This window comes from Salvia splendens, chromosome 1 (genome assembly GCF_004379255.2).
Source record: "Salvia splendens isolate huo1 chromosome 1, SspV2, whole genome shotgun sequence".
Classification (NCBI taxonomy): domain Eukaryota; kingdom Viridiplantae; phylum Streptophyta; class Magnoliopsida; order Lamiales; family Lamiaceae; genus Salvia; species Salvia splendens.
In genome coordinates, this window is record NC_056032.1 from 46,468,336 (window position 1) to 46,495,299 (window position 26,964).

General features: G+C 37.8%; 7 protein-coding genes across 9 annotated transcripts; 6 read left to right on the forward strand and 1 right to left on the reverse strand.

Annotated features, from left to right (window-relative positions):
- The first annotated feature begins 2,178 nt into the window (after positions 1-2,178).
- Positions 2,179-7,283, forward strand: LOC121756414 (ATPase family AAA domain-containing protein FIGL1-like). The gene is made up of 13 exons (XM_042151966.1): positions 2,179-2,507; positions 2,976-3,114; positions 3,256-3,618; positions 3,999-4,234; positions 4,435-4,562; positions 4,658-4,776; positions 4,861-4,953; positions 5,265-5,366; positions 5,751-5,853; positions 6,102-6,185; positions 6,272-6,367; positions 6,609-6,736; positions 7,064-7,283. Exons 1-13 carry the CDS (start codon positions 2,200-2,202, stop codon positions 7,163-7,165), a joined length of 2,001 nt encoding a protein of 666 aa, XP_042007900.1. The 5' UTR covers positions 2,179-2,199; the 3' UTR covers positions 7,166-7,283.
- A 133-nt stretch (positions 7,284-7,416) lies between these two features.
- Positions 7,417-11,221, forward strand: LOC121756434 (protein SMG9-like). Its single transcript, XM_042151987.1, has 7 exons — positions 7,417-8,323; positions 8,397-8,505; positions 9,270-9,385; positions 9,474-9,593; positions 9,749-9,838; positions 10,458-10,817; positions 10,924-11,221. Exons 1-7 carry the CDS (start codon positions 8,120-8,122, stop codon positions 11,074-11,076), a joined length of 1,152 nt encoding a protein of 383 aa, XP_042007921.1. The 5' UTR covers positions 7,417-8,119; the 3' UTR covers positions 11,077-11,221.
- A 514-nt stretch (positions 11,222-11,735) lies between these two features.
- LOC121756424 lies at positions 11,736-13,385 on the forward strand. The gene is made up of 3 exons (XM_042151976.1): positions 11,736-11,916; positions 11,996-12,508; positions 12,781-13,385. Exons 1-3 carry the CDS (start codon positions 11,862-11,864, stop codon positions 13,368-13,370), a joined length of 1,158 nt encoding a protein of 385 aa, XP_042007910.1. The 5' UTR covers positions 11,736-11,861; the 3' UTR covers positions 13,371-13,385.
- Positions 13,386-13,538: 153 nt separating this feature from the next.
- LOC121756444 (protease HtpX homolog) lies at positions 13,539-16,458 on the reverse strand. 2 transcript variants are annotated; one of them, XM_042151996.1, is made up of 9 exons: positions 16,099-16,457; positions 15,951-16,008; positions 15,396-15,463; positions 14,887-15,066; positions 14,654-14,750; positions 14,453-14,562; positions 14,114-14,247; positions 13,856-14,038; positions 13,539-13,751 (listed from the first exon to the last, which is right to left on the reverse strand). In XM_042151996.1, exons 1-8 carry the CDS (start codon positions 16,321-16,323, stop codon positions 13,912-13,914), a joined length of 999 nt encoding a protein of 332 aa, XP_042007930.1. In that variant the 5' UTR covers positions 16,324-16,457; the 3' UTR covers positions 13,539-13,751; positions 13,856-13,911. The 2 variants fall into 2 exon arrangements, with proteins under 2 accessions (XP_042007930.1, XP_042007938.1); XM_042152004.1 differs by lacking the exon at positions 13,539-13,751 and having other exon boundaries at positions 13,897-14,038; positions 14,114-14,249; positions 16,099-16,458.
- A 1,747-nt stretch (positions 16,459-18,205) lies between these two features.
- On the forward strand, positions 18,206-20,848 carry LOC121756470 (mitochondrial import receptor subunit TOM20-like). Of its 2 annotated transcripts, none has more exons than XM_042152027.1 (6): positions 18,206-18,367; positions 18,598-18,676; positions 19,088-19,257; positions 19,340-19,387; positions 20,051-20,140; positions 20,519-20,848. In XM_042152027.1, exons 1-6 carry the CDS (start codon positions 18,272-18,274, stop codon positions 20,651-20,653), a joined length of 618 nt encoding a protein of 205 aa, XP_042007961.1. In that variant the 5' UTR covers positions 18,206-18,271; the 3' UTR covers positions 20,654-20,848. The 2 variants fall into 2 exon arrangements, with proteins under 2 accessions (XP_042007961.1, XP_042007969.1); XM_042152035.1 differs by having other exon boundaries at positions 20,522-20,848.
- Positions 20,849-21,496: 648 nt separating this feature from the next.
- Positions 21,497-24,750, forward strand: LOC121756461 (probable phytol kinase 3, chloroplastic). The gene is made up of 6 exons (XM_042152015.1): positions 21,497-22,562; positions 23,212-23,279; positions 23,359-23,490; positions 24,020-24,135; positions 24,217-24,331; positions 24,397-24,750. The coding sequence occupies exons 1-6, from the start codon at positions 22,239-22,241 to the stop codon at positions 24,572-24,574; spliced, it is 933 nt and encodes a 310-aa protein (XP_042007949.1). The 5' UTR covers positions 21,497-22,238; the 3' UTR covers positions 24,575-24,750.
- A 323-nt stretch (positions 24,751-25,073) lies between these two features.
- Positions 25,074-26,883, forward strand: LOC121756485 (50S ribosomal protein L27, chloroplastic-like). Its single transcript, XM_042152045.1, has 3 exons — positions 25,074-25,448; positions 26,369-26,470; positions 26,548-26,883. Exons 1-3 carry the CDS (start codon positions 25,155-25,157, stop codon positions 26,734-26,736), a joined length of 585 nt encoding a protein of 194 aa, XP_042007979.1. The 5' UTR covers positions 25,074-25,154; the 3' UTR covers positions 26,737-26,883.
- Positions 26,884-26,964: the final 81 nt, after the last annotated feature.

Consider the following 26,964-nt stretch of genomic DNA (forward strand, 5'->3'; position numbering starts at 1 on the left):
GCACCGCTCGTCTGCTCGACGAATTCCGAACAGTAAGTTCCGACACGTTTTTGACCGACCAAATGAACTCCGATTTGACCAATTCTTTTTCCTGAGTAAACTTCATGATGTCTTCTATGTTGTGTGTAAATTTCAACCCTTTTGGATTAAAGATGAATTTTTGATGAATTTTTGAAGTTAACTGCGCAACTCTGCCGAAAATGTTTTCTCGACCAGTAGGTTACGTGGTTGTTTTGACTGACCTAAAAGGGGTATTTGGACATTAAATTTTAACTGGAAGTCCTTTGATGAGTCTTCTGTATTGTGGTAAAGTTTTAGCCCCAACGGAAGTCGGATGATTTTTAAATGATTTTTATAAAATCGTTGCGCAGTGCTGCCAGTTTTCAAATGAAATTATATATGTGATGAAGTGATAGGATATGCAAAGATGTATGTTATGATGTGATTTATGTGATTGGAAAATATGTTGATATATGTGCTATGTAAATTTTTTAAAGGTGAAACATCGCAAGTGAATCGTGATCGCAAGGGAAAGAAATTGTTTTCGGTTTAAGCACTCGAGGTGGGCTTTTCTACCCTACTATTTTGTGGGTTATCTTTAATACGGACTCTGTTCCGGAAATGTTTATGGAGATGAACTGCTTGTCTTGCCAACTGTTTTGTTTTGAAACCTATCTGAAGTGGTTTACCACATATGTTTAATCGAATTCGGGTCTGTTGGGCTGCGAACCCTCAGGCTAGTGTACACGAGATCGGGAGCCATCTGAGAGCAAGTTGGCCGGTCTAGTTGACCTGGGGTGTGGCCACGCCCCTTGTCACCCGTTGGATCAGATAGTGTATGATGGTGGGAATAAGGGTGGCAATATCTGAAAATGACTGCGCAGTCGAATTTATGAAATATGTTTTAGTGTACTTGGGTTATTTTCTTACACTTAAAACCCCAAGGTCACACTGTTATGGCATGACAAACTATGATTTTGGCGTGTGTCCACTGAGTGCAGTAAGTACTCAGCCCTGCATATTGTTTTTCTTAATGTGCAGATTGAGCGGTGACGAGCGCGGTGGGTGTTGAGCATAAAAGTGAAGAATGTCTGTCTAGAATATGTTGTGTCTTCATACATAGCATTATTCTACTCTCGAAATGCTTCCGCTAAATATTGTTTCTTTTGAATTGTTGATTGTTGAGATACTCTGATTTTATTCGAGCTATTCCCAGTTGTTTTGAGCTATGGTCGAGTTGTGATGTTTTCCCCTTTCTTCCCCGCTTCTTTAATCCTCCCCTAGTCGCGATCAACCGTGTTTTCTATCCTTAGGAAATGCGGGCGTGACAATGTGTAGGCAACAGCAGCCTAGATAGAAACCTATTTATTCACTTATGTTTCTGGGCAACCAACTCAATTTTATTTGTGTATGGAATATTATGAGAGTCCTGGTTGGTGTGATGTTACTTGAGCCATCATTTTAATTTTTAAATAAATCAGGCAACATATGTGTACGTGTATTTATTTTCATATTTTAAATAAATTGTGTCATTGATACTATTGTGAGTCACGGGTTGTTTGAAATGACAAATAAACAATGTTTTTTTTGGCTTCTTGCTATTTAGTCGCCTCAGATTCAGCATGTGAACTTTTATTTTTGTTAGGCTGTGTTTATTTTATTACGTTGGTCTCTCAGTTTCTTTCTTTGAATCATTATACTATTTCCTTCCACAAAATATACACATCATGCAAAATTTACAAAGTAAAAGAAAGTTTAAAGAGAAAAAGTGGTTTGAATATTATTAATGAAAAATAAAGTTTACCTCATCATATAAAGAAATTTAACACAAAAAAGATATAGAGACTAATTTTAATACTAATAATTCCAAGGTATAGAGTAGTATTAAATTTTTTTTAGTAATAATTTTGGGGGCATGCACTAATAAATTGGTTCATTTGGCCAACAAAACGAGATATTATTACTAATACTATTAATTTTTCTTCTACTAGGAGTATTTATTTATTTTCACGAAGAGAAATCTAAACTTTCTAAAATTTAAAATCGCTATTTAATTTTTCAAGGAAAAATATTTTAAAGTGAAAAACATTATTTGGGCCAAACAGCCAAATGTGGACTTATATAAATATTTATACGCATATAAATACACACTCTAGTGTTATTAGATTTCGAATTGAATAGCATCGAACTGAAAAAAAAATGGCGGGAAATGCGACGATGGCTGCCGCGGAGGCGTCCAAACCGAAGGTCGACGGCGAACCGGAGGTGTGCTGGAGGAAAGAAGTAGATCAGAACCTCAAGCGGCTGCAATCGCTTCTATTTGGCGCGGACGTGGCTCTGGAGAAGGGAGATTTTGGCTCGGCGCAAGCGCTGTCCCTCGCGCTCATCGGCTTCCTCGACTCTCACTCGCGAAGTTCGGTAGATGAGGCCTTCATCCGACCTATCCGCCGTGAAGCCGTATCCAGGCTCGGGTCGGCTCGGACAGCCTCCATTCCCGATTCTGATCGGTATGGTTTTCAGCTCTTCTATTGAGTGGAGTGGCGTAAATTAGGCTTGGTTTTCATATGATTTAAATAGGAAATCATTTAGATCTGTTTTGTTTATGGCTGAAGCTGAGTTAATTTATTCTGTACTTTGTTTTATATTATAGATTTCATTTCCGGAAAGGAAAATGTATGTTTTATACGAAGAATATGAAGCTCACTGTTGTTCGATAAGTATATTTTGTAATTATGTTCTAATTTGCACGTTTAGCTTGACCACAATGAATGAAACTTTTTATCGCATTCTGATGATTAGTTGGTGTACATATTGTTAGAAGTGGCGAAGAAAAAGAGAAGAAAAACGAAACATGCATATAACCTAGTTTGAGTATCCTCGAGTAAATGAGATTGATCTTATCTTTTCAGTCACAGACTAAACAGAGTGTCATTTATGATGATAATGAATTTGATTTACATTCTGTACTACTGCAGCCAAGCATTTGCGCAAGCAGGCAAAGATATAGGCCCTATATTTCGAAATAAGGCTGGTGTTGACTTAGAGAAGATCAAGCAATCGAGGTATTTCCGGTCACTTTCCCAAGAGTCATGTGAAAGAACTGCGTATGGATTGGTAAGTTGTGTGTGATCATTGTATGTTGAACTAGTTTTACTCATAGACGGGTATCCAACTTGTGTTTGCTTTTGTACAATGTTGAAAATGATTTTCAGTAATTACATGCTGTTTCTGAAACCTTTTCTTCATTTTTCTCAGAGAAAAGAATCTGCTAAGCAGGAAGGTGTGAAAGCCTCAAAAACTCTTGTTCAGTCAAAACTGACTTCCTTGTATGGAAATGGTTACAAAGAAACTAATCCAAATTTCATGAAAGATAAGCACTCTGAGGATTGTGTTGTTATTGAAAAAAATTATTCGAGTCACAACTTTCGGCAGAACCATTCTATGTCTCCCATCACTATAGCAGAGGATGGGGAAGGAGCTTATGGGGTTAATTTTAGGACCAAACGCTTACATCGGGAAAGTAGTAGTCCTAGAATTGAAAATGTAAAATCCCCGTCATGTGAAGAAGCTGATGTTGATGCTCCTGGTAAAGGATTTGTTACTGCTAGAGCAAAACTGGTATGTACTTCATGCACTGAGCTATCTTCAATATTCTCTTGATTTTGCTATTAATTTTTATATCACGGACAGTACTCATCCACTACACTCATTCTCCAGTGTAAATGTATGATGTATTAGAAGGTGACTTTAGTTTACTTACTGTAATGCCTTTCTTTTTATCATCTAAAGCTGATTCTGGTAGTATGTCGTATCAAGCATTCTTGTTGTTGATCTTTCTTCTACACATTGCTCAAGTAACTAAGTGTACATCGGTAACTAGAAACAACTTGGCTGCAGCATAAGCTTTGCTTAATAATCTAAAAAATTCCAAAAATACATAGTATAGACCTATGTCTGTAATCAGACTGATCAAATTCCATTTGGTCTGTCATACCTAGGAAATGGAGGCTAGGCAAAACAGAGGCTTAAATGGATCCCCAAGTGCATCCATCTCACCCCAAACTGATGCTGGAACTCAGAGAGGCTATGGAGCCAGATCTTACAATTATACCAGACGTGGCGTCAGGGGTAATTTTGTTCCTCCCATCAGGTCAAATGGGAATAACACTGGCAATACGACTTCGCGAAATGCTGGGAAGAATGAAGATGCACTAGACGACTCAACGAAAAGATGGTATAATTTCATTTGACCTCCAAAATTTCTAACTTTGGTTGATTTGATCCTGTGTTCTTTAACAAAGCTTCTTGTATCAAAATTGTTGGAGAACACTACATTATCCCTCCATCCCCTCTCTTGACTCAAGGGAGGAGGGAAATTAGTACTTCTTGTTACTCCTCATGCAAGGTTTACAGTACTATCGTATCTTAATGTAGTATGGAGTTGCTTTGTGGCCCTGATGGTCAGCTTCCTGAAAAGTTAAGAAATTTAGAACCTCGGCTTATTGAGCATGTCAGCAACGAGATCATGGATAGGGATCCTAATGTTCGCTGGGAAGACATTGGTAATGCCAAGTCATAATAAGGTCTCCAATTTTGAGAACACATATTCCTGTAGGTGATCTGACTTTTCCATATATGCATGTGTAAATACTCTAAGCTGGTTTGGATCATGCAAAGAAATGTGTAACTGAGATGGTGATATGGCCTCTGCTGCGTCCTGATATATTTAAAGGTTGTCGTTCTCCAGGCCGTGGTCTTCTCCTTTTTGGACCTCCTGTAAGTGTATAATAGTACTCTATGAAATATTTTTGCTAGATAAAACAAGATTTGCTGCTTATTTCATTTTCTTCCTTGCTACAGGGAACTGGTAAAACTATGATAGGAAAAGCAATAGCTGGAGAAGCTAAAGCCACCTTTTTCTACATATCAGCCAGTTCATTGACTAGCAAATGGGTATGTTTTTGTGCTAGAACCTCTGTGATTGGTTACCCAGATTGTACTACTTTAGTTGAGAGTTATATATACATCTCCTTTTCAGTCAGAATTGCGGATATCATAGCTCTGAATAAAATACATAGGCAACAGATATATGTAATACATGGAATCTTTCGATGGTTATGCTGTTTTATTGACAATCATAGCGAACCAGGCGTGATATCTGGATTAATTCTCCAAGATAAATTCCTTTACTATATTATACGGACACAAGTAGCAATGTCTAAAACTGATGTTCTCGATGATCACATTCAAATTGATGGTTGCAGATAGGCGAGGGTGAGAAACTTGTAAGAGCACTTTTTGGTGTTGCTAGCTGCCGCCAGCCTGCTGTGATATTTGTGGATGAAATTGACTCTCTTCTATCTCAGGTAACATAGGCAACTCCTATTAACAAATTTGGACTTCCTATGAAGAGAGTGAAGACTCAACACTTTGCTTATTTTCTCTTGTTTTTCTTTCTTTGTTTTTGTCTACCTGAAAATGGAAGTTATTTAAAAGCTGAGTATATAGGGTGCAAGAGTGTACGATATTGTATTTAACATTTACTATGATAGATGTGTGTTTCAGTTTTGTAAAATATGTCCGTGTTTAGGTTCTTGTAACGATGAACAACTATGTGTAAAATAATCACTTTGTTGATCCCTGTGGGAGCATGTTCTTTGTCATGGCAATAAAGAATATACTGGTGTTCTACATTATCTTTTCCTGTTTCAAATTACTACTTGAGAATGACAATTTAATGTATGAGGCAGCGTAAATCAGAAGGCGAACACGAATCCAGTAGGCGATTGAAAACGCAGTTCCTCATTGAAATGGAAGGCTTTGACAGTGGCAGCGAACAAATTCTATTAATAGGTTATTGCTGCACTCTTCATCTGCAATGTTTTAACTTAAGATTTGTTACATTAAACGAGAACTCGTAGCTGCTAAATTTTTACAGACAATTTAATCCGAATCTGAGTCATTAAGTTTAGGAATCTTGTATAGACATTGTTAGTTGTTGCTTATATATGGTTGATAATTCCAAAAAAACTTTTTATCTGCATGCTTTTTCGTTTATGTTTGTGATTATTTGTGCTTATTTCCTAACATCACTGATACAGGCGCAACTAATAGACCTCAAGAACTCGATGAGGCTGCGAGACGGCGACTGACAAAGAGACTGTATATTCCACTCCCCACTACAGGTCCACAATAAAACTATCTGCCTGATTTAGAACATCACTTTGCATTGGTCTTAAATATTTTTCTGTTTCTCAAATCTGATACTCAGAAGCAAGATCCTGGATCATAAAGAACCTACTTGAGAAAGATGGACTGTTCAACCTTTCAAATGAAGACACTGATACTATCTGCAGATTAACTGAAGGTAGAACTAACCACTGAACAACTACTCCTTCCCTCCAGCAATAGGAGTCCCATTTTACTCTTTTGGTTCATCCGTCATTAGAAATCACATTTCACGTGTACTATAAATGTAAATCATGATCCATACTCCACTAACTTTTTTAACTTAAAACCCGTTCCGGAGAAAAAGGGACTCCTAATCGTGGACGGAGGGAGTAGCTTTTTTGTCGAAACCACCATTCATCATTTCAGATTGTTTTCAGGCTACTCAGGATCCGATATGAAGAACCTGGTGAAAGATGCCTCCATGGGTCCGCTTAGAGAGGCTCTTAAACAGGGTATCGAAATCACGAAGCTGAAAAAAGAAGATATGAGGCCAGTAAATCTTCAGGTAACAACACCCTCAGTCTTAAATGGGTAGTATAACTAATTCTCCTTCCGTCCACTGTCTAGTCTTGGCAGTGGACGGTACGAGTTTTAATGCAAAACTGATAAAGTAGGATGAAGATGAGAGAAAAAGTGGTTCACATTATTAGAGTTTGAAAATTACCGAAACAAAAGTTGATTAATTTTTGCAAACGTCCCAAAATGGAAATAACATTAGTGTTCCATGACCAATTTGAGACCAAATCTCTCTCAATTTAAACTATTTTTTCCGGTATATTTGGTGGATTTGGATTCTCATACAGTTAGTTTGGACATCTGTGTGTCTCTCTAGGACTTTGAGAAGGCGTTGCAAGAAGTGAGGCCATCAGTCTCACTCAATGAACTCGGAACTTATGTGAAGTGGAACGAGCAGTTTGGCAGCTTGTCGCTTTAGGGGCCATCATTCAATATAAGTTCCCTTCCCTAATCTCTAAACTAAGTTGTAATATGTATTGCTGAATTTGTTATAAAATAATTTGTTTTCGTTTTATTAATGCATATTTTCTTATTAATTGAGGGGTTGGAGGAGTGTATAGTTTTATTTGTAGATGCATATAAATGATGTTATATTACATATACTAAAAGATTAAATAAAATAAATCTCGGTATGATACGATTATTAAGTACTAGTACACTAATTATTAATATAATTGGTAAAATATAGTATAACTTAATATTTTATTTTTGTTTTTAAGATTCTTACATATTTATGGGATTTTTAGGCATTATACAAACATTGAGAACATACTCAGTTCCCACCTATTTTATTGTTATATTACCATTTTAATATTTTGATACATGAAGTATGCACCGTTTAAACAAGTAAAATACTCAAAACCAATACCCTATTAGCAAACTAAATATTTGTATTGCAATTTTTTTAAACGATTTGTTGTACATATGATAATAATATACCGTGGTGTATCTCAACCGATGATCAACAGTAAATTTGAACATTTTTTTTAATTAAAAAGCTATGTTAAGCTGTCAAACATTAGGATTAATATACTATTTAAAAAAACATTATTCCACTATATATCTCAACAGAATATCTATCTTGCTATATCAATTTAAATCACACCAAGAAATATTATCATAATTGAAAACCGAGTAAAACACATTTTTTGTGCTAGGAAATTAAATATAGTATTTGAATTTTATTTTTTCTTGTTATTTTTTGCTACATTATAATAAAAATATTAAGATAATTTTTAAGTAGTATTTAACAATATCATATCGTGAGTTATGTGACTACTACAATAAAACCTTAAACAAATGCCCAAATCCAGAATCCGAATCTGAATCTCCCACTTCTCACTGTCAGAACTATCAAATCGCAGCTTCGATAATGGCGGGAAGCGGCGGCGGGAACCCTAACACAACCCCCAAAATACTGCTAGCAAAGCCCGGCCTTGTCGCCGCCGGCAAATTACATCGAGGCGGCGGCGGAGCCGATGAGGACGCCGCGGCGCTCCGCTCTCGCCTCCCCTCTGTTGGGTCTCTGAATCTCCTGTCCGATTCCCGGGATTTTCAGATTGATCGATTTTTACCGGTCAGTAGCATCAAATTGGATTTCCCTTTTCAGCTGATTCTACTTTATTTACTGAAAAAATGGCATTGTGCAGTTTTTGACGGACAACACTGAGTTTACCGTGGTGGGTGTGATTGGCCCACCGGGTGTGGGGAAATCAACCATTTTGAATGAAATTTATGGCTTTGATTCTTCCTCTCCAGGTATGTACCTTTTTACAACTGTTCAAGATTCATTTTTTGGTGATTGATGAAGCGCAACTTAGAGTCATCTCGGGTAGATGGTGAACCATTATTGATCCTCTTTTTGTTAAAATAAAATAAAATAAATCAATTTTAGGGTAATTTGTACAGGAAGTTTGAGAGATTGTAGTTGATAATACTTTAGCTTTATGTATTCTCACTGAATTTCTATAATTTGAGTTGACTTTACTTGACTTATATCCCATTGAACGGTTAGGATCGGGGAAATCCAAGTTTGGAAGATAAAAATAGTCAATCGTGTATGTTATGGATAGTTTCGAGTGTAAATTTTTTGTAGTGTTCTTTTAGTTCAAGGGTTGTTCGGTCGTAAGTAGTTTAGGACAGTAAGAAAGATGGCTGACTGGCTGAGTAGTTAGAGATTGTTGCTGGCGTTATTTAGTGTGATGTCATATTCTAATATTATGCTGCACAGTTTAGATTTATGGCTTTCCTTTTGTTTTGGTTACTTAGTTTCGTTTGAAGCGTTAGGGAAGCATTGTTTTATGTAGAGTAAAATTGTTTATGCACAGCGAGAAATGGTTGAGCATTGGAGATTGTGGCATGATTTGTTACCTATGGCGTAAAGATTATTTTTTATGGTTTCAAATGTAGCGTTTCCTTTTGTTTTTTGGTTGTTTTGGAGGCGTTTGGTCGTTGATTGCTTACAAACAGTAAAACCGGGTATGGACATTAATAGAGATGGCTGATATTGGAGATTGTGGCAGGAATGCTGCCTCCTTTTGGCGTGGAATCGGAGGAAACAAGGGTGATGGCTAGGCATTCGACAGTAGGAATCGAGCCCAGGGTCTCCTCCGAAAGGATCATACTTCTCGATACACAGGTTATTTCACATGTTAAAATTTGTTGCAAAAGGATATGTGTATTTTGTAGGAACGAGTTGTGAATAGCTCCTTCGTTATGATATGCAGCCCGTATTTAGTCCCTCGGTTTTAGCAGAGATGATTAGGCCCGATGGGTCATCCACAATCTCAGTAATAAGTGGCGAATCATTATCCGCAGAGCTAGCTCATGAGATGATGAGCATACAGGTAACTGCCTTCCAAAAACATGACTGTTAGAGTTGAGCTTCTTCGTCTATGCTTTTCCTTGTAGTTCTAAGCCTATAATGATGCAATTAAGGTTCGTACGAAATCATTGATGGAGCTAGTGTTTTTTCTATCTATGCTGCAAGGACTCATTCTAGCTTGGCGTTCTGCTTGCATCTGTTTGTCATATTGTCATCGTGGTATCCGAGGGAGTTCACGATGCCAGCATGTGGCGCTTGATGATGACGGTAACCACCTTTTTTAATACTTTTCTTTATTTTTTCTTGATTAAAGTGATCATCAGTATCTGTTTGAATTCCTTGTTTTTAATCGGAATTAATATATGTGTGCGAGCCATAAACTTACGAATTTCACCCAATTCTGATTCTGCACGTGAACTACCGATTCTTACTCTAAACAACGTATTTTGGTGTCTACGTTGATCCAGCTAGCTACAATGACATCAAATCATTGGAAATTGACAACCATGTGAAAAATCTGATCTATATAATGTTTGTGTATTTGGAGGCAAGTTTTTCCGTTCATGTGAAGAACCGAAATTGGGCGAAAGTTTGACCCTTAGAATAAGATAGGGTGATCCGTAATCCACCATATACATTGATAGATCGAACAAGTTTTGATCTTGTTTGATCCTTTCAATACTCTATTGGGGATTTCAATCGGGCCAACTCATCGAATTCCAAGTAACCTCTACTCTGGTTGCGAACTAATTGGATCAGCCCACGAGTTTTGTGGGCTACTACACTAACATCCTAATATTTTTTCGTATCAATGTATTTATCAATCTTATCCATGATTCAAAGTAAACGCCCCCTTATATTTCTCATAATATTGCCTTTCAAGCAGGTGAATCTATTAAAACACGGCATACCCGATCCGTCTTCCACAGCACTGTCTCATCCACAGAGCTCCGACAAAGAAGCTGCTAACAAGCCTCTGGTGGAGAGCGGAGAAGAATACATGGCTGCTCACATTTTTGTGCACACGAGGGTCCGCGACCACGACAACACTCCACAGCACTCTCAGGCGCTGCAGAAAGCCCTCGCACAGTGCTTTGGCACGTCCCCGTCTGTGAGTGAAGGCCAAGATGCCGCGAGAGGTGCTCAGCACAAGAAACTGTTTCTTGTCCCGGCCAAGGGTAAAGATGGCTCGTCTAGGCCGCTCTACGAAAGCTATGCATCTGCCCTTTGGAAAGTGAGGGATCAGGTCTCCCCTCTCTCTCTCTCTCTCTCTCTCTCTCCCCCCCCCCCCCCCCCCCCTCTCACTCTGCGTGAAGATGTGGGATTGCTTATGGCCATGAACCAATTTTCAGGTGTTGTCGATGACCACGTCGTCGTTTTCACGGACGGTTTCGGAGCGTGAGTGGCTGAAGAACTCCGGCAAGGTATGGGAGCTGATCAAGAATTCTCCAACTATTGCAGATTATTGCGCTACGCTTCAAACATCTGGTTTCTATAGGAAATAGCTCTCTCTGTCGTATTAAATCAATCATTAGTCACGACTTTTCATATCAATTTTCTCCATATTTTTTATACTGGACTGAAGTTTGATAAATTGTGGGTTATTTCTGTATAATAGCGATATTATGAGCCATTTTTCATACGCATGATCAAAATTCGGGTTATTTAGATGTAATTGGTGCTGTAAGTATATATCAAAATGAGTACTTTTAGTTATTAGTTGATTTTTTCAAATCCTCATAATTGCATATGGATACCTTTGCACATTGTATTGTTAACATGTTTTAGCTAAAAAAAGAATTTGAAGCCTAATTGGTTAGAAAATTCATGCTATATATCAAATTCGAGTATGTAAATTGTCTGTGCAATTAAATGGACTTTTTGCCCTTATCAAATGGATGCCTACAAATTGTACTCTATATAACAACATTGATCTTCCTAACCTTGTAACTGACATTAGATCTCATCTATGTCGGGGGTAAAAATGAGAATGCAAAGTAAACATATAAAAAAGGTGATAGTTAAATAGTTGCAATCATTTAAAGTAAAGGTGGGGAAAACATGTTAATATTATACTCCATTTTGATTGGTTTAAATTTTAAAGAAAAGGCCCATTCATAGTTGTATTATCACATTCACACGTACCTCTCATGAAGTTGTTCCAAACAGCCTGTTCATAGCATTCTTCCCAATTTGTCAACTGTTGATTTAGTCAAAATAACTCAGGGAAAGGGCCTTCCATTATATTTAGAGAGACAACATCAAGTCTAGAGAGGGAGAGAGAATTCAGATGAAGATAAGGAATATTTTCATCACATGCTTATGGTTAGGTTTAGCTTCAGCAGGTAAAAAAACAAGTAACTTCTCATTAATCAAACCAATTCAATCACTTAACTCACCATTGTTTTGTTTCATCTCCTTCAGATACTCTGCAGAATTCGGATTTCGAACTCCCACCAACTGACTGGAACGAAACATCCTCCGCGTTCTTTCAACTGAACGGCAGTAGCATCCCAGGGTGGACACACGACGGCGCAGTGCAGTATGTCACGGCTGGAGGTGAGCTGTCGCTGCCGAGAAACGGGCATGCTATACTGCTGCAGGAAGATGGCAAGATCAACCAAGCTTTTGTGGCTAATGGGGAGGAAATGCAGTACCTTTTAACGTTCACTTTGGGGAGGAGGGCTCAGAACTGCACTGCCAATGCGAGCCTTGTGGTTTCCGCGCCGGATAGCTCTGCTCAGTTTTCGTTGACGCTGAAGTATGGGAAAGAGTCATGGGAGGTTTATGGGCTTCATTTGGGGAGCTGGGGAGGTGGAGAGTCTGTAAACTTGGTTATAGAAAGTCAGGATATTGATGCAGAACCCGAAACCACGTGTTGGCCCGTTGTCGACGCGGTTATGTTGAGCACTGTGGGATCACTCAAGCAAGGGGATGGTATGCAGCTCTCTATCTTGTATTCCTGATTTACTTCACTTTGATGAGCAACATAAATTCTTACACAAACACAAACACTCAGTAAATAAAAGCTGCAAACGGGTCAGGTCGAGTGGTAGTTGTGCACTATTCAATTGATAATATGCGCACACACACACACACACAGACTGTAGCTAGTCAAGAACTCAAGAACATTATGATACCAAGAGAGATGCATAGTTTAATATTATGCTTCTACTCGGCCAATACTTACTTTTGTTGGGTCGTCACAGATAATCTGCTGCCAAATGGTGGATTCGAGCTCGGGCCAGCGTTCCCAGATTTTCCCAATGATGGAGTTCTATTGGATTCAGAACCAAGTCTGATTGAATCTGCTCTGCAGCAATGGACGGTAACAGGAACTGTTAAATACATAGACGCAAAAAACTTCTTTGTCCCAGAAGGAAAGGCTGCTGTTGAGATCGTATCAGGAGTCTCTGCAGGGGTGCAAACAGCTAAACAACTCGACCAAGGATCAGATTACAACTTGGAATTCATGCTGGGAGATGCAAACAACTCTTGCTCAGGAGTTCTTGTAGTAGGGGTTGCAGCAGGATCATCAGCGCAGAATTTCACTATCCAGAGCAACGGGACTGGTTCAGCCAAGAAATATGCAATGACATTCAAGGGTGCTGGGCCAAGTCCAACCTCAATAAGCTTCCATAGCTACACAACCACACAGAGAGACGATGGTGTATTCTGTGGCCCTGTCGTTGATGCTGTAGTTCTAAAAGTTTCTAGTGGACACAAAACATATACGCAATTTTCCTTCCTAATGACTGTGCTACTTGCAACAGTTCTGAAATTAGGCAAGCTAATATAGCCAGATATTAGTTCCCAGAGTGTTTTCATCGTTTTGTATTGCTTACCAATGTATTGTACATTTGGATGGAACTCGGAAGAGAACAACCGAGTCGGTTGAAATTCTAAGAAGCATACATGCATACAAATAATTAAAATAGAAACTTCCAAAAAGATGGTACTCAAAATATATAAACCATTCCAACATCATATACATGTTATAATCATTTGAATATTTGGATAGTGTTCAACATTACTTGAGGTATGGCAGGTGCATAGTATATGTAATACGACCTGATGGGGCGAACCCAAATCTGTACAATGGGGTAAGCCCTCTGTGACATTTCAATAACTTACAGTACAGCTCCATGCTTATCGAACTTTGATTCAAGCCTTCAATCATCTACAGAAATAAAAGGAAGAACATGTAATGGTATATAAGGGGGGTGGTGCATAAGTGGACATTCCAAATAAAGCAGAGAATATCACTCTGATTTGTGCCTGTACCTGTACAAAGACTCGAGTGTCCTCCGCTAATCCTGTTATATGTAATGCTAATCGTTTTACACAGAGTTACTCCACTTCACGCGCTTAACCAAAGATTGGTACTCTTGACTTCTAGACCATTCATCAATCTCATGTGCGCGGAGAACAGGAAGAGGATGGGAAAGTTGCTTCGTTTGAGCATTTCTGCGCAAGAGTGTTGAACAAGATGAATATGTAGCATTGATTCAGAATCGGTATTCAAGCACGCCATCAGCTTACCTTATATACCACCCAACTGGGCTAGAAGACGCCTTTTCATAAGATCGTGCTTGCTCCAAGAATGCATCCACATTTAACTGATCAGCCATTGAGGGGCAGCCGCCAGCTAGTTTCATCAGGACAGATATGACCACCTCTTGTGAGGGAGGATATGAAAGGATGATTAGAGAATAATAACTATATATGATTGTACAGTGATAAAATAATTCTATTGGAGAAGACTCGTGAAAGACGGTCTAATGGGCCAAGACCCATCAGACAGGTCATGACCCAGAAACACTAAATCAACAAAATTACTAAAATGTCATTGGATATGGACTTGAATTCAATTATATCTACCTTTGGATCCCGAGCAACCAGAAGAGCTGCCCTATCACAAGTAAGTTCTGCTGCCCGAAGCCAACGGAAAAGCTGTTCTTCTAATTGTTGAGCAATAAAACCACCCAGACCTGTGAATGGGGCAATCACAAGGCTGACCATTTTTAACAATCTTCATAACTAATTTAAAAATGTCAACTGATCTGACAATGTAGAACTTACCAGGTACAGAATATGCTCCAACAGTAAGAATATTAGCAAATGTAAGCCATACACCATGGTCACACTTGAGATGACCCAACTCATGAGCCAGAACAGCCTGCATATGAGATGGAAAGGAAACATCAATACACTGAAAATTTCCGATCTATACGCTTCAAATATGTTCCTGAAAAGATAGGGTTTTGAGCACTGCTAGAAGTAATATTGGTTTACTTGACTGATAGAATGCTGACCTGCAACTCCTTTCTCGACAAAAGTTCCACTAAGCTTGTATGAACAACAACAAAAGGTTTCTTCCCACTGATAGCCAAAGTGTATGCATTAGGGACAGGGCTTTGGCGTAAATAAAGGTCTGGTGCCTCAAGGTTGAGCATACTGGCAGCTTCTATCATCAACTCGTGTAGTTCAGGAAGCTTTAGAAGCAAGCAAAACACATAAATGAGTACACAATGATAAGAAAACAAACTTTTAGGTCTGATTTCCACACTGAAGCTGCTAAGTTTTACGCAAAAGGAAAATTACAACTGGCATGCAGTTGGAAAATGAATGAAGTTTAATTATGAAAGTCGGGAAGCAGAAATTTAACTCCATCAGATACAACTCAAGGGTCCTCCCTGATCAGAGAAACTCCTATTATGTGTAAAGGAACTTTCTGTGATTGTGAGCTGCAGTCTGTTCAAATTTTTATCAAACTTTAACATGAAAATTGGAAAAAGTGGAGTATACTCGGAAATATATTCACCTGATTCTTGGAAACAAGAACAGATGTCCCTATATTCTCCAGAAGCATGACTTGCTCAGTGACAGATCCTGGAACCATAAATTGCAATCAACATTCAACTCATATCCATCAATTTGCTACCACGATGTATATTGCATTACCACCTCTTTTAAAAGCTCAAGTTGTTGGAAAGACAACCATCCAACATAAACTCTTCGAGAACATTTACCTCAGGTGATAGATAGAGTTAACAATACATAGGATCACGTATTTGAAGGATTACATGATCCATAAGTTCAAAACTGTTCAATTCATAATCAACCAAGCCTTGCACATAAAAATTTTCTGATGAACAAGAGATTAATGATACATCAAATCAAGGTGATGATGAGATTCCACAGCAGAAACTTGTGAAATCTCTCACTATCAAACATCTTCAAAATAGTGGATTTCAAAACGCATTTCTAAAAATCTCACTCTCAATCAGCGAAACAGCTTACTAGCTTAGTTCTCTACTACCTCAGAATCACAAGTACAGCTCAAAGAAATCCATTTCTGATAGCAAAATTGCATTACCTAATAAAGCTTTTCCGATTTCATTTAATCCCGGAATCGCTTTCAAAATCAGCGTATTCTGAAACCGCATAGAAAACACCAAAAAAATCAAACAGAAATACGAGAGCTTCAACAACAATCACATAAAATTAATTAAAAACTAAATTACTTGTCGATCGAGAGGATGTCTGATATCATCCGCATCAAGGTCGCGAATAGCAACGGACGAAGCAGCTCTACAGAAGAAATTACCACTTCGCCGCTCACGCTTCAGCTGATTCAGCTTAAATCCGGCGGAAAAGGTGATTAGCGGCCTATCTGCGGCGCTATAGCAGAAGCTAATCGGGGAGAGCTTCACCGAGAAGTTGAGGGAAGAGAGAGAAACGGCAGCCATCGGAGGAGGGCGGGGAGAGAGAGAGGAGGCGCAAGTTAGCTTATGCGGTGAGGAGACTGTTCCGTTGGTGTAATGCGCACACACGAGTGCAGTTTTCGTTTTGTTTTATATCGCCGTACGTTTCCGTCCACAACCGCAATCCTGGTAATTATTTGCCGCCATTTCGTTTTCTGTTGACTTAATAATTATCAATCCGATTTTAATTTAATAACTTGTTAATGAGTGGTTCATACAATTAAAATAATAACAAAAAACCTATTTAATTGTATTCATTTATCTATTTCTATTCTTAGTTATAAACTTATAGATTTATCAATTTTCAATCTTTTTAAGAAGTACAAAGATTTAGCACCACAATATTAATTTGGGATATTGACATCTAATATTGTACAACTTTCAAAAAGTTGGGTTTTTCCATGAACTTTGAAATTGACAAATAATATCACGAACTTTACCCCGAATTTATTATTTCCAACCAAAGAAAAAAATCCGGCAAATAATATCATGATATGGATTTTTTTTCGTAATTTCTCAGCAACAACTTCGAGAACTTCAAGTTTTTCAATATTTGATGATATTTTTTCTTGAAGCACACCCTCCAAAATTATTCTTCAATCTATTAATATAGTCGGAATTTTTTCTTTGGTGGGAAATAACAAACTAAGGGTAAAGTTCGTGGGAAAAACCTAACTTTTAAAAAATTCCATGATATTAGGTGCCAATATCTCTATTAATTTTCAATCTTTTTAATTTTGGTATTTTACTTAGGAGTGTGTTTTATTTGATCGCCTTACTAATATTGTTTACTTTAACTTTTATTATTTTATTAGAGTTAAAAGATTATGTTTTCATTTTCTCACATTCCATATATAGCATTCATATTATTCCCTGCCTTCATCACCAATTTCGCATATCTATGCCACCTTCAATTCTCATCTTCATTGCTACGATCACCATTGTTACGTTGCTATTGTGTCATATATCCTTCCCGATATACTTGAATTCTTTTGTGTCATCATCGTATTTTTCTTACTTTTCATATATATCATTCATTTCATTCATATGCATTCACCACCAATTTCACACAAGTCCGTGTCGCCTTCAATTCTTACCTTTACTTCTAATCGCGTTTTCTCACTTTTCATATATAGCATTCATTCCATTCCCATGCCTTCATCACCAATTTCGCAAGTCTGCGTCGCCTTCAATTCTTACCTTCATTACTACGACCACCATTATTATGTCACTATTGTTTCATATATCCTTCCCAACATACTTGAATTGTTCTATGTCATCATTGCACGATTGTCGTTGTGTTACTTGTGTATAAATTTTGTGTCCTTATCGTGTTGTATCAACCCGAATAGGAGCATGCCATGAATGAGCGGCTTCATCCCCATGTCTTAAAATTTAACAAGAATGTGGCCGCAAGTAAATTTTATTAGTTTTTTCAATACGTTTAGCAAATAATTCAACCACATTGTCAATTTAAAACAAGGATACACTAACTCACCATATTAGAATAGGGAATCATAATAATTCTTCACAGGAAAATGAGAAAAATGTTTAAGTTGATAATTTTTTCGACTAATTTTGAAAGTTGCTTAACGACCCAAAGGTTGACCAAAAAATTTGTGATTTTTTCTCGGCAATATGCCATCTTCTTGTATAAAAAAGGATAATCCATAAAACCACTCTTTTGGAAATACACAGCCCATAAAATATACTCATAAGCCCAACAATACACAGTTCGCAGTTTACAGTTGAGAAGCCCAAATATTGGGCCCGATTATGGTGAAATCCCAATGTTAGAGGGCCCGAACCCGAAGAATCGGCCCAGAGTTAAAACAAGAAATAGCCCTAACTTCACCTTTGGATTCTTCTTCTCCGAATTAGAGTTAGAAACTGTAGCAAAACTGAAGAGAATTTGCACCAATCGACCAAAAAAATGGAGTTGCCCAACGATTTCGATCGCCTTCTTTTCTTTGAGCACGCTCGCAGAACCGCCGAAGCAACCTACGCCAAAAACCCTAGCGACGCTGATGTCAGTATACACTCCTTCCACACACTGTGTGTGCGATTTTTCATTTTTCATTTTTCATTTTGTTCCTCTTGTTGATTTCAGCTGTGTTAATGACTCAATGATTGTTCGAGGATTGCTTGTTTTCAATATGTAAATTATTGTTCGAAGTCGAGTGAATGTGTAATTAGTTTTTGGAGTTTGTGATTTTTAGGGTTGATTTGGTTTGACTGTTGTTTGAAATTTTGTTGCAGAATCTGACAAGATGGGGAGGTGTGTTGTTGGAGTTGTCGCAGTTTCAGAATGGACCGGAGTCGAAGGAGATGGTTCAAGGTAGAAATTCTGATGTTATGCTCTGGTTTGATCCATCATTTGCTCTTGCGTTTTGTATTAGCTGTGTTCAGAAATTTGATTTAGTAGAGTTTGCTAATATAGTAATATTAGAGTCGTGAAATGGAAAGGATTTGCGAACTGAAGTTGATAGAGCCTGGAATTGATTTGTGGGTAGTTTGAAAGAGTGACAGAGGAGCTGCAACTCTTAGTAGTTCACGTCGGATAGATATGAGTCGTTAGTCGATAGAGTCTGTATTTGTGCATAGTTCTGACTTCTGAATTAGTATTCTCAAAATGTGTAAACACAGTGAGAGAGCTATATATCTTTGAATTGTAGTATCTTTGAAGGATGGGTAGTATTGGGAGGGTTATTTTGAGAAACAAACTCTCAGCTGCTTGGTTATTTTGTAGATGCTATTGACAAGCTGGAAAGAGCACTGGTAATTGACCCTAGCAAACATGATGCACTCTGGTGCCTTGGGAATGCATATACATCTAGTGCATTTCTGATTCCCGAGCTCGAGGAGGCTAGGGTTTACTTCGATAAAGCAACTCAGTACTTTGAGCAAGCATTTGAACTGGTATATATGTCTACAAGGAATTTTTTGTTTGTGCTATCATATCTCTTTCTGAACTGCTATTTATCTAGTTATTATCTCGCAGGAGCCGACGAATGAACTTTACAAGAAATCCTTAGAAGTTACCAGCAAGGTACATTTGCTTTTCCAGTTGTCTTCCCTTATATGCTCTTTTAAGGATCATGACTTTAATTTATAATACCCTTGGAACAAAAGATTATAAGATGGTATTGGCAGATATTTTTATTGAATAGCAGGGGGAAAATAAAAGATTAGTTGCATTCTTTTCATCATAGTCCATGGATATGCTAGTGCCAGAATATATGTGAACCTTCTCCAAAGCTTATCCTCCAATACATAGTAGTTCATGGGGCTTATGCCATTATGGTTTTTCGATTCAAGTTCAGCCTTCATCTTTGGTCTTCACGTACTGCGTGGACAGATTTAAATGTTGATTAGAATTTTCATATTTCTGTATGTTCCATGTGAGGCTGAAGATATGGATCAATGGTTTTCTCTTTAATCTATTTACCACTGGTTTTACATCCCAATATTTTGAATTTTTTATGAACCAGCATGGGTTATGTATATCTATGACATGTGGTATTTTTGTGCCCTATTTGTCTAGGAGATAAAGAGTCGTAATGTAGCCATTTATGGTCAATTGATGAAATGCTCTTTTAAAAAGATTGTATCCTGGACTCCTGGTGCAACTGTGAAATGAAATGTTTTGTTTTTATGTGAACTAATGGCTTATATGTATGGATATATGATGTATCCTGTGTGTTCTACTAAGGCGCCTGAATTACACGTGGAAATCCACAAGAATGGGCTGGGTCAGCAGGCTATGGCAGGAGCACCTGCATCATCATCAGCCAGCACCAAGGTATATTGCATATTCTTTGTTTTGTTAGGCAAAAACTTGGATATTTTGACTTCAGTTTGGCTGCAAATTTCATTTTGTTTGACATGTGGAGATCTCTCCCCTTCTAACAAATTCCTCGGTCCTTGTTCTTTCTTCCTATTCATGCCAACTTCAAGCCTCCTGATCTTGAAATTGGCCACCACTTTTAACACAATCCGGACTCATGAGGTTATAATTAATGTTTTTCCACTTTGAAGGTTGTCCCCCTCCATAGTTCACTAAGTTCACCAACCTTTTTATCCTTATTAGCTCTTGTTGGATTTCCTGTCTGTTGCTAATCAAAACTTGGTTCGTGATAGCAATCCTCATTTCACAACTGAAAGCCTTTGTTATATGCAGCAGCAGAGTACAAAGACAAGCAAAAGTAGTGATCTCAAGTACGACATTTTTGGATGGGTAATCCTTGCAGTTGGTATCGTTGCATGGGTTGGATTTGCAAAGTCAAACATGCCTCCACCTCCTCCTCCAAGATAAGCAGCTCGCATCATCTTGGCACCAAGAGGTACTTAGTTCTAGTAGATGGGATAATCTTGAGAAAGCTTACGCGCCTTATCCTTTCAAATTTTTACTAGTTCGTTATTTTTGTGTAACTCATCAGGCAAAAAGATCATCTCTTCACTTGTTTTTAGTTATATATAGTTGGAAGCAGACGTCGATTGATCTTGTTCATTCTTGCTTTTAGTCTGTGTTTTTAGTTGTGCGAATAAATTGATTGATGCTTTTGTGTCTTCTTTTTCCTTTTCTGAAATTTATCAGCTATAACAGAATTCGTCATTATGTTGGATACTCCCAATTGCGTATTAAAACTCGTAGCATTTTAAAAGTGGTAGGATATTATTATGGGAGAGAGTGTATTAATTTTGGATATTAGTTTCTCTTTTTGTTTATGCCTTTGTTACGTCCCATGAGATTAAATTAATCATTTATATATTTGATTTAGTTTTGAATTACCATAGCTACCAACAATTGTGGCTTGGCTATCTAATTTATTTTTCTATATCATTCTGCGTCATTCATATATTTTGTGTTTATTTTATTTGAGTTCTAACTAATTTCTTTTATTTCATCTTCACATTTATTTTCATAGTAGTACTTTTGACTCTACTCTATAGACTCATTGCATTATTAATGAGTGCGACAAGACCACATATCTATGTACGTATTAATGAGTGCGACAAGACAACGTATCTATATCCATGTGACAACATATCAAAATCTATTTACATTAAAAACATCATAAGTATACTCCCCCAGTCTGCCATTAGGGGTCCCATTTATTGGCGACATGGGTTTTAAGAAGTGTTAAGAAAAGTGATTTTAAGAAGTGTTAAGAAAAGTGAGTGAAAAAAAGTTAGTGGAATAGGGATCTCACATGTATATATTAGTTTTAAATAAAATGTGAGTGGAATGAGTTAGTAGAAGGTGAGATTCTATTATCATTTATGGTAAAAGTGAACCGGGACTTTTATTTGCGAACGGACTATAATAGAAAAACGAGATTCCTATTTGTGGACGGAGGGAGTAGTAGTATAAATTTTGATCAAATATTACTCCTCATTTCTCAATTTAAAAAGCTGTAGTAAAAGAATTATGATTTCATATTTGTAATATATTAGTATTGATTTGACTCACGGATGTTTTGAATTGATAACGAAGTTATTTGCTAAGATGTTGAGTATTAACCATGAATTATACTAGTACTCTTACAAAACTTTCTTATGACAAAACATTCAAATTTTCTGTTTGTTTGATTTGACTTGACGTATGCGTGTGTCAAAATGACAATGAAATTGAATTATTTGTCAAGTGCAATGAGAAAGATGATAGAATTAACTAGATATCATCATATGATTCATATCATCCTTCTAGATTTTTGGTGCCACATTACATATATTTTCACCCAAATAGACTCCATCTAAAAATTGAAAAAAAATTTAAAATTCATAATTTACGATTAACTTTTAAAATTACTCCATGTAACAAAACGAACCATCCGTACATATTTTAGAGCGCCATAAATTCAAAGCTTTAAAATCAAACAACCGACAGTTGTCCGGCAATGGCGTCTGTAGCCCTCAGCCTAGTGAAACACGTGCGCCAGCATTTCACTCTGCATTCTACCAAAACCTCAAAACGACGGCGTTACGGCACTTGCATTCGCTTTCTTCACAATTCGCGCTGCCCTCTGAGGAAGAAAGACTGTTTCAGCTTCATCCAGCTGCCAGTGCTCAGCCCGACGCCGCGAAGGAGGAGGAGGTTCCGTACGATGTTTTCCGACAGCGTCCTTGTCAGCGACCTCATCGCCGAAGGTGTATCGGGAGGGGTCGCGCTCTCGCTGCTCAAGCTGTGGGAGCACACTGCTAGGAGAGGCGTCTTTGACCAGGTTTAAATTTAATTGTTGGTTTCCATCTTCTTCAATTTTGGATATAAATGGTAAGTGAATGTTGCCTCTTTGAGTATGTTATGCTTGAATTAGGGTTGAGAAACTGCTTTTTTTACTCAATTGATGCTTGATTAGGTTTTAATCTTTGCTGTAGAAACAAATTCCAGCTAAATGCTGAATTGAATGTCCAACAAGGTTTTCAGTAGAAGACTTATACTAGTATTATACATTGCTGAAACAAGAGCTCTCAAATAAAAGTGTTTTGCATTGATAACTGGGTCGAACGAAATGCACAACACATGTATGTGTAATGGCTTGAAAAGAAACCTTAAAAAATGATCTTGTTGATCAGATGAACTTGTATAGTTGTATTCTATCACACGTGTATATGTGCGTGTAACAGATCGAGCTGATCTATTGATAGAACTCGTACATAGCTCTCATCACAGACGATCACTAGACATAACTAATTAACTAACTTGAAGGCTTCAACGGCTAACTTCAAAGATCCACTCAAGAATGTGAAGACCATAAAGCATCCATCTCCAACAAAGCTCTATTATTTGTTTGGTGTCTATGGTTGAGAATCCCATATTCAAGCATTTATTAGTCTCTGTATGCTCCTTCTGAACATATTTTTCTTTTGTAGAAACTAAACAGGAAGCTTGTTCACATAACTGTGGGACTAGCATTCATGCTTTGCTGGCCTATGTTCAGGTAACACTATCTGTCCACTGATTTAGTCAACGCAGTTTATGTCTATCTAATTGAGCTCATCATAGATACTATGTTGCAGTTCTGGCCGGCAGGGAGCACTTTTCGCAGCTCTCATTCCCGCTGTTAATATAATTAAAATGCTTCTGACCGGACTTGGAATATTGAAGGATGACGCAACTGTCTTGTCCATGACCAGATATGGGGACTATAGGTATGTCTCAAATGTCATACAAATCAATTTGTCAAGAAGAAACTGTCTAATGGTAGAATGGTGGCATTCAAGTTTTCTTGGTACTCTCTGAATTCTCTTGTTATAAAGACCATTAGTTTGCTGCGTGCCGTTGACAAGTGTGGAAAACATAGCCTGTTTTTGAAGATTAAATGGAAACTTTTTATGAATATTAATTCTTCTTAGTTCAACAGCATGATGTGTTGATGCTGCAAGATATGGTGACTCGAAAGCAACAGCTTCCAATAATAGGAATTAGTTGATTTAAGAAGAAATTGTCTAATGATAGAATAATGGCATTCTAGTTTTCTTGGTACTCTCCGAATTCTCCTGTTATAAAACCACATCACTTTGATGCATGCCATTGAGAAATGTGCAAAACATAGCCTGCTTTCGAAGCTTCAGCAGCATGATGTGTGTTGATGCTGCAAGAAATGATGATTCAAGATCAAGAGCTTCTTCTAAGAATCCGAATAAGTTGATTTAATCCCAATGTTGATTGTCTGTTCAGGGAACTCCTTAAGGGGCCATTGTACTATGCTGCCACTATCACTTTAGCCAGTGCCGTTTACTGGAGAACGTCTCCTATCGCAATCGCAGCAGTGTGTAACATGTGTGCTGGTGATGGTATTCTCTTTTATTCGGCTTCTGGTTCTGCATGATTTGTGTTCTCCAACGTTGTTAGTCGGATAACCATATTCTTATCAGGTATGGCTGATATTGTGGGACGTCGTTTTGGTGACCAGAAACTTCCCTACAATCAAAACAAATCAGTCAATGGCAGTATTGCAATGGCGAGTTTCGGTTTCTTGGCTTCTCTCGGGTAACATACTCTCCCTCATCCTCGTCCTCCGCCTTAAAGTTAATGACATTTATGTTCTGAAACAGAATCATGATGTACTATGCATCTTTCGGGTTCATGGAAGAAAGCGTGAAATTGGTTATTGGGTTTTTGGTAGTGTCTGTGGCTACTGCTTTAGTTGAATCACACCCTTTCAGCACTGAGCTCGACGACAACCTGACCGTGCCACTGACCGCGGTTTTGGTTGGCAGTTTTGTCTTCTGAGTAGGGGCGATGTAACGGACTACGATTGCCTAGCCTAACCTGTTGTAGGAATTTCTTGTTGTAGTTGAAACTTGTGGTAGTTAAATCTGTTGATTATCTGTAAATTTTGTTGTGCAGCAGTAAAAAACAAAAAAAATAAGGCTGTCATCGTTGAAGAAAAAGTATTCCCTACGTCCTATTTAAACAATTCATTTTCTTGTTCGGCTATAATTTTATGCAAAAACAAAGAGATTAGATCAAAACTTTTAACTAAATCTTAATCTTATCTTTATTTTGTCGTCAGAGCAAAATGATTTTATTACAAAAATGCACATATGTGAAATCATACAAATTTATTGCGAGTAGCATAATTGTTTTAAATTGAAATTGTATAATTTAATATCCGTTTTCAAATTTTATGAGGTTTGTAGTAGTAATTTATTTTCGTAAGGAGTAAAAATCAGGTGCTTGTAGCTCACATACTCCACCAGTGTCGATAAGGTAATTGCGATATACAAAAATCCTTATCTTTTCCAACTGTAAATTGAGTTTCTATAAATTCTTTCTTTGAGAGTTGGCGAGTTGATTTGCAGAGACAACAATGGCGGCAGTGAGTTTGAGTTTCAATCTGGCGGGGGCGTTCAAGGGGCTCTCCATCGGCTCCAGCTCCTCCTCTTCCTTTTTCAGAGGCGATTTCGGTTCGATTCACGTCGCTCAGAACGCCGCCGTTCTGCTCCCGATGAAGCCGCCGCTGACGATTGAGTCGGCGCACAAGAAAGGAGCTGGAAGCACTAAGAACGGCCGCGACTCGCCGGGGCAGAGGCTTGGAGTCAAAATTTTCGGCGATCAAGCGGCCAAGGCTGGCTCCATTATCGTCCGCCAACGCGGCACCAAGGTCTCTCTATCTCTTTCTAATGCTGCCTTTTTTTTAGAATTTAGGTTTTCTGAAGATTAGGTGCGTAATTCTGCATTTTAGCATTGTGATTTTGAGTTTTGATTATCTGAACTGTTTGGAGTTGGCGAGGTATGAGTTTAGGGTTTATTTACTTTATTATTGTTGGATTAATGAATAGCACAATTGGAGGATGCAAATGTCGAAATACTTTACTGCAACGTGCATTTGTGAGTGTCAAACCTTATTAGAGTTATTTGTGGATTGGAGGATGAAATATCAAACTAGCTAGGTTGTTTGAAGGGCTTGTTTATGAATGAATACAACAATTGGGATTTGGGGGATACGGATTAGTGCTATATGCCGTTGGACAGTGAAAGATTGAACGTTGGAGCGTAGAATTGTCGAACCTTATTAGTGCTATTTGTTGATTTCTTGAATGAAATGTCAACCTTATTGTGCTATTATGTGAAAGATTAAACCTGCTATATGCAATTGAAAACAGCAAATTTTATCTGTGATATATGCAGTTAGAGGGTGAGAGATTGAATCTTATTACTCCTATTGCAATTGGGAATAGCAAATTTTATTTTTGATGTATGCAGTTAGAGGGTGAGAGATTGAACCTTATTACTACTGCTATATGCATTTGGAAATGTCAAACCTTATTGGTGTGCAGTATCCTTTTTGTGAGGCCTTCTCTTAGCTTGTTTGATGGATCAAGATTGTCACTGTTATAAAACTCTCTTGGTGCTGATTGCTAAAGATTTCATGAAAAAAAAACCATCTTGATTTCTAGTGTTTCAAGAACTTAGCCTATGCTGACAAGAACCTCGTCACAACCTCACGGTTTACACTCGATTGTCTTCATCTTCGTTCTTTCAACTTGTTAATCATATCACTATCCCCACAATTTTGTGCAGTTTCATCCTGGCAACAACGTTGGGCTCGGCCGGGATCACACTATTTTCGCCTTGATAGATGGACTAGTGAAGTTTGAGAAGTTTGGACCAGACAAGAAAAAGGTAAGCCTTTCATCTGCACAAACTTGCAACTTGTGTGAATGCTCAATTTCACTCAAAACTACTGCTGCAATAAACAGATTAGTGTCTACCCCCGAGAAGTGCAACCCGAGAACCCCAACAGTTACAGAGCACGAAAGAGGGAGTCGTTCAGATTACAACGCGAGCGAAGAAGGGCTAGGAGGGATATTAAAGAAGGCATTGTGGCTGAACCTCAACTGGTTCTTGCCTCTATTCCTGAAGCAGATGAAGATGCAGCATCTTGTTGAGTTTGGTCTAATTAGATATTGCCTTTTGCCTTTTGAGTTTGTGTGTATTTAATTTACATTTGGTATTATTCTGAGCAAATTTCATTGTATATCAAGAAAGAATGAAGGCTTGATTAATTACAAAAATTTTTAAAAATTTTTCTTTAATGATTATATTTAAATTGCTAATTTGTTTGTTTCTACATAGTTACTATCAAATGTATACCAACATAAAAAAGAATTGTGAAG

Excerpts from the sequence above, each read along its gene's own strand:
- LOC121756414 (XM_042151966.1), top strand. The coding sequence starts at position 2,200 with ATGGCGGGAAATGCGACGATGGCTGCCGCGGAGGCGTCCAAACCGAAG. Across the intron at positions 4,954-5,264 it reads GTTCATTGACTAGCAAATGG|ATAGGCGAGGGTGAGAAACT; the intron begins GTATGTTTTTGT and ends TGATGGTTGCAG. Across the intron at positions 6,186-6,271 it reads TATTCCACTCCCCACTACAG|AAGCAAGATCCTGGATCATA; the intron begins GTCCACAATAAA and ends TCTGATACTCAG.
- LOC121756434 (XM_042151987.1), top strand. The coding sequence starts at position 8,120 with ATGGCGGGAAGCGGCGGCGGGAACCCTAACACAACCCCCAAAATACTG. Across the intron at positions 8,506-9,269 it reads CTTTGATTCTTCCTCTCCAG|GAATGCTGCCTCCTTTTGGC; the intron begins GTATGTACCTTT and ends AGATTGTGGCAG. Across the intron at positions 9,594-9,748 it reads ATGAGATGATGAGCATACAG|CTTGGCGTTCTGCTTGCATC; the intron begins GTAACTGCCTTC and ends GACTCATTCTAG.
- LOC121756424 (XM_042151976.1), top strand. The coding sequence starts at position 11,862 with ATGAAGATAAGGAATATTTTCATCACATGCTTATGGTTAGGTTTAGCT. Across the intron at positions 11,917-11,995 it reads GTTAGGTTTAGCTTCAGCAG|ATACTCTGCAGAATTCGGAT; the intron begins GTAAAAAAACAA and ends CATCTCCTTCAG. Across the intron at positions 12,509-12,780 it reads ATCACTCAAGCAAGGGGATG|ATAATCTGCTGCCAAATGGT; the intron begins GTATGCAGCTCT and ends GGGTCGTCACAG.
- LOC121756444 (XM_042151996.1), bottom strand. The coding sequence starts at position 16,323 with ATGGCTGCCGTTTCTCTCTCTTCCCTCAACTTCTCGGTGAAGCTCTCC. Across the intron at positions 15,464-15,950 it reads AATCGGAAAAGCTTTATTAG|GATCTGTCACTGAGCAAGTC; the intron begins GTAATGCAATTT and ends TTATGGTTCCAG. Across the intron at positions 14,039-14,113 it reads CCAGTTGGGTGGTATATAAG|AAATGCTCAAACGAAGCAAC; the intron begins GTAAGCTGATGG and ends ACTCTTGCGCAG.
- LOC121756470 (XM_042152027.1), top strand. The coding sequence starts at position 18,272 with ATGGAGTTGCCCAACGATTTCGATCGCCTTCTTTTCTTTGAGCACGCT. Across the intron at positions 18,368-18,597 it reads AAAACCCTAGCGACGCTGAT|AATCTGACAAGATGGGGAGG; the intron begins GTCAGTATACAC and ends ATTTTGTTGCAG. Across the intron at positions 20,141-20,518 it reads CATCATCAGCCAGCACCAAG|CAGCAGAGTACAAAGACAAG; the intron begins GTATATTGCATA and ends TGTTATATGCAG.
- LOC121756461 (XM_042152015.1), top strand. The coding sequence starts at position 22,239 with ATGGCGTCTGTAGCCCTCAGCCTAGTGAAACACGTGCGCCAGCATTTC. Across the intron at positions 22,563-23,211 it reads GGAGAGGCGTCTTTGACCAG|AAACTAAACAGGAAGCTTGT; the intron begins GTTTAAATTTAA and ends TTTCTTTTGTAG. Across the intron at positions 24,332-24,396 it reads GGTTTCTTGGCTTCTCTCGG|AATCATGATGTACTATGCAT; the intron begins GTAACATACTCT and ends GTTCTGAAACAG.
- LOC121756485 (XM_042152045.1), top strand. The coding sequence starts at position 25,155 with ATGGCGGCAGTGAGTTTGAGTTTCAATCTGGCGGGGGCGTTCAAGGGG. Across the intron at positions 25,449-26,368 it reads TCCGCCAACGCGGCACCAAG|TTTCATCCTGGCAACAACGT; the intron begins GTCTCTCTATCT and ends AATTTTGTGCAG. Across the intron at positions 26,471-26,547 it reads TTGGACCAGACAAGAAAAAG|ATTAGTGTCTACCCCCGAGA; the intron begins GTAAGCCTTTCA and ends TGCAATAAACAG.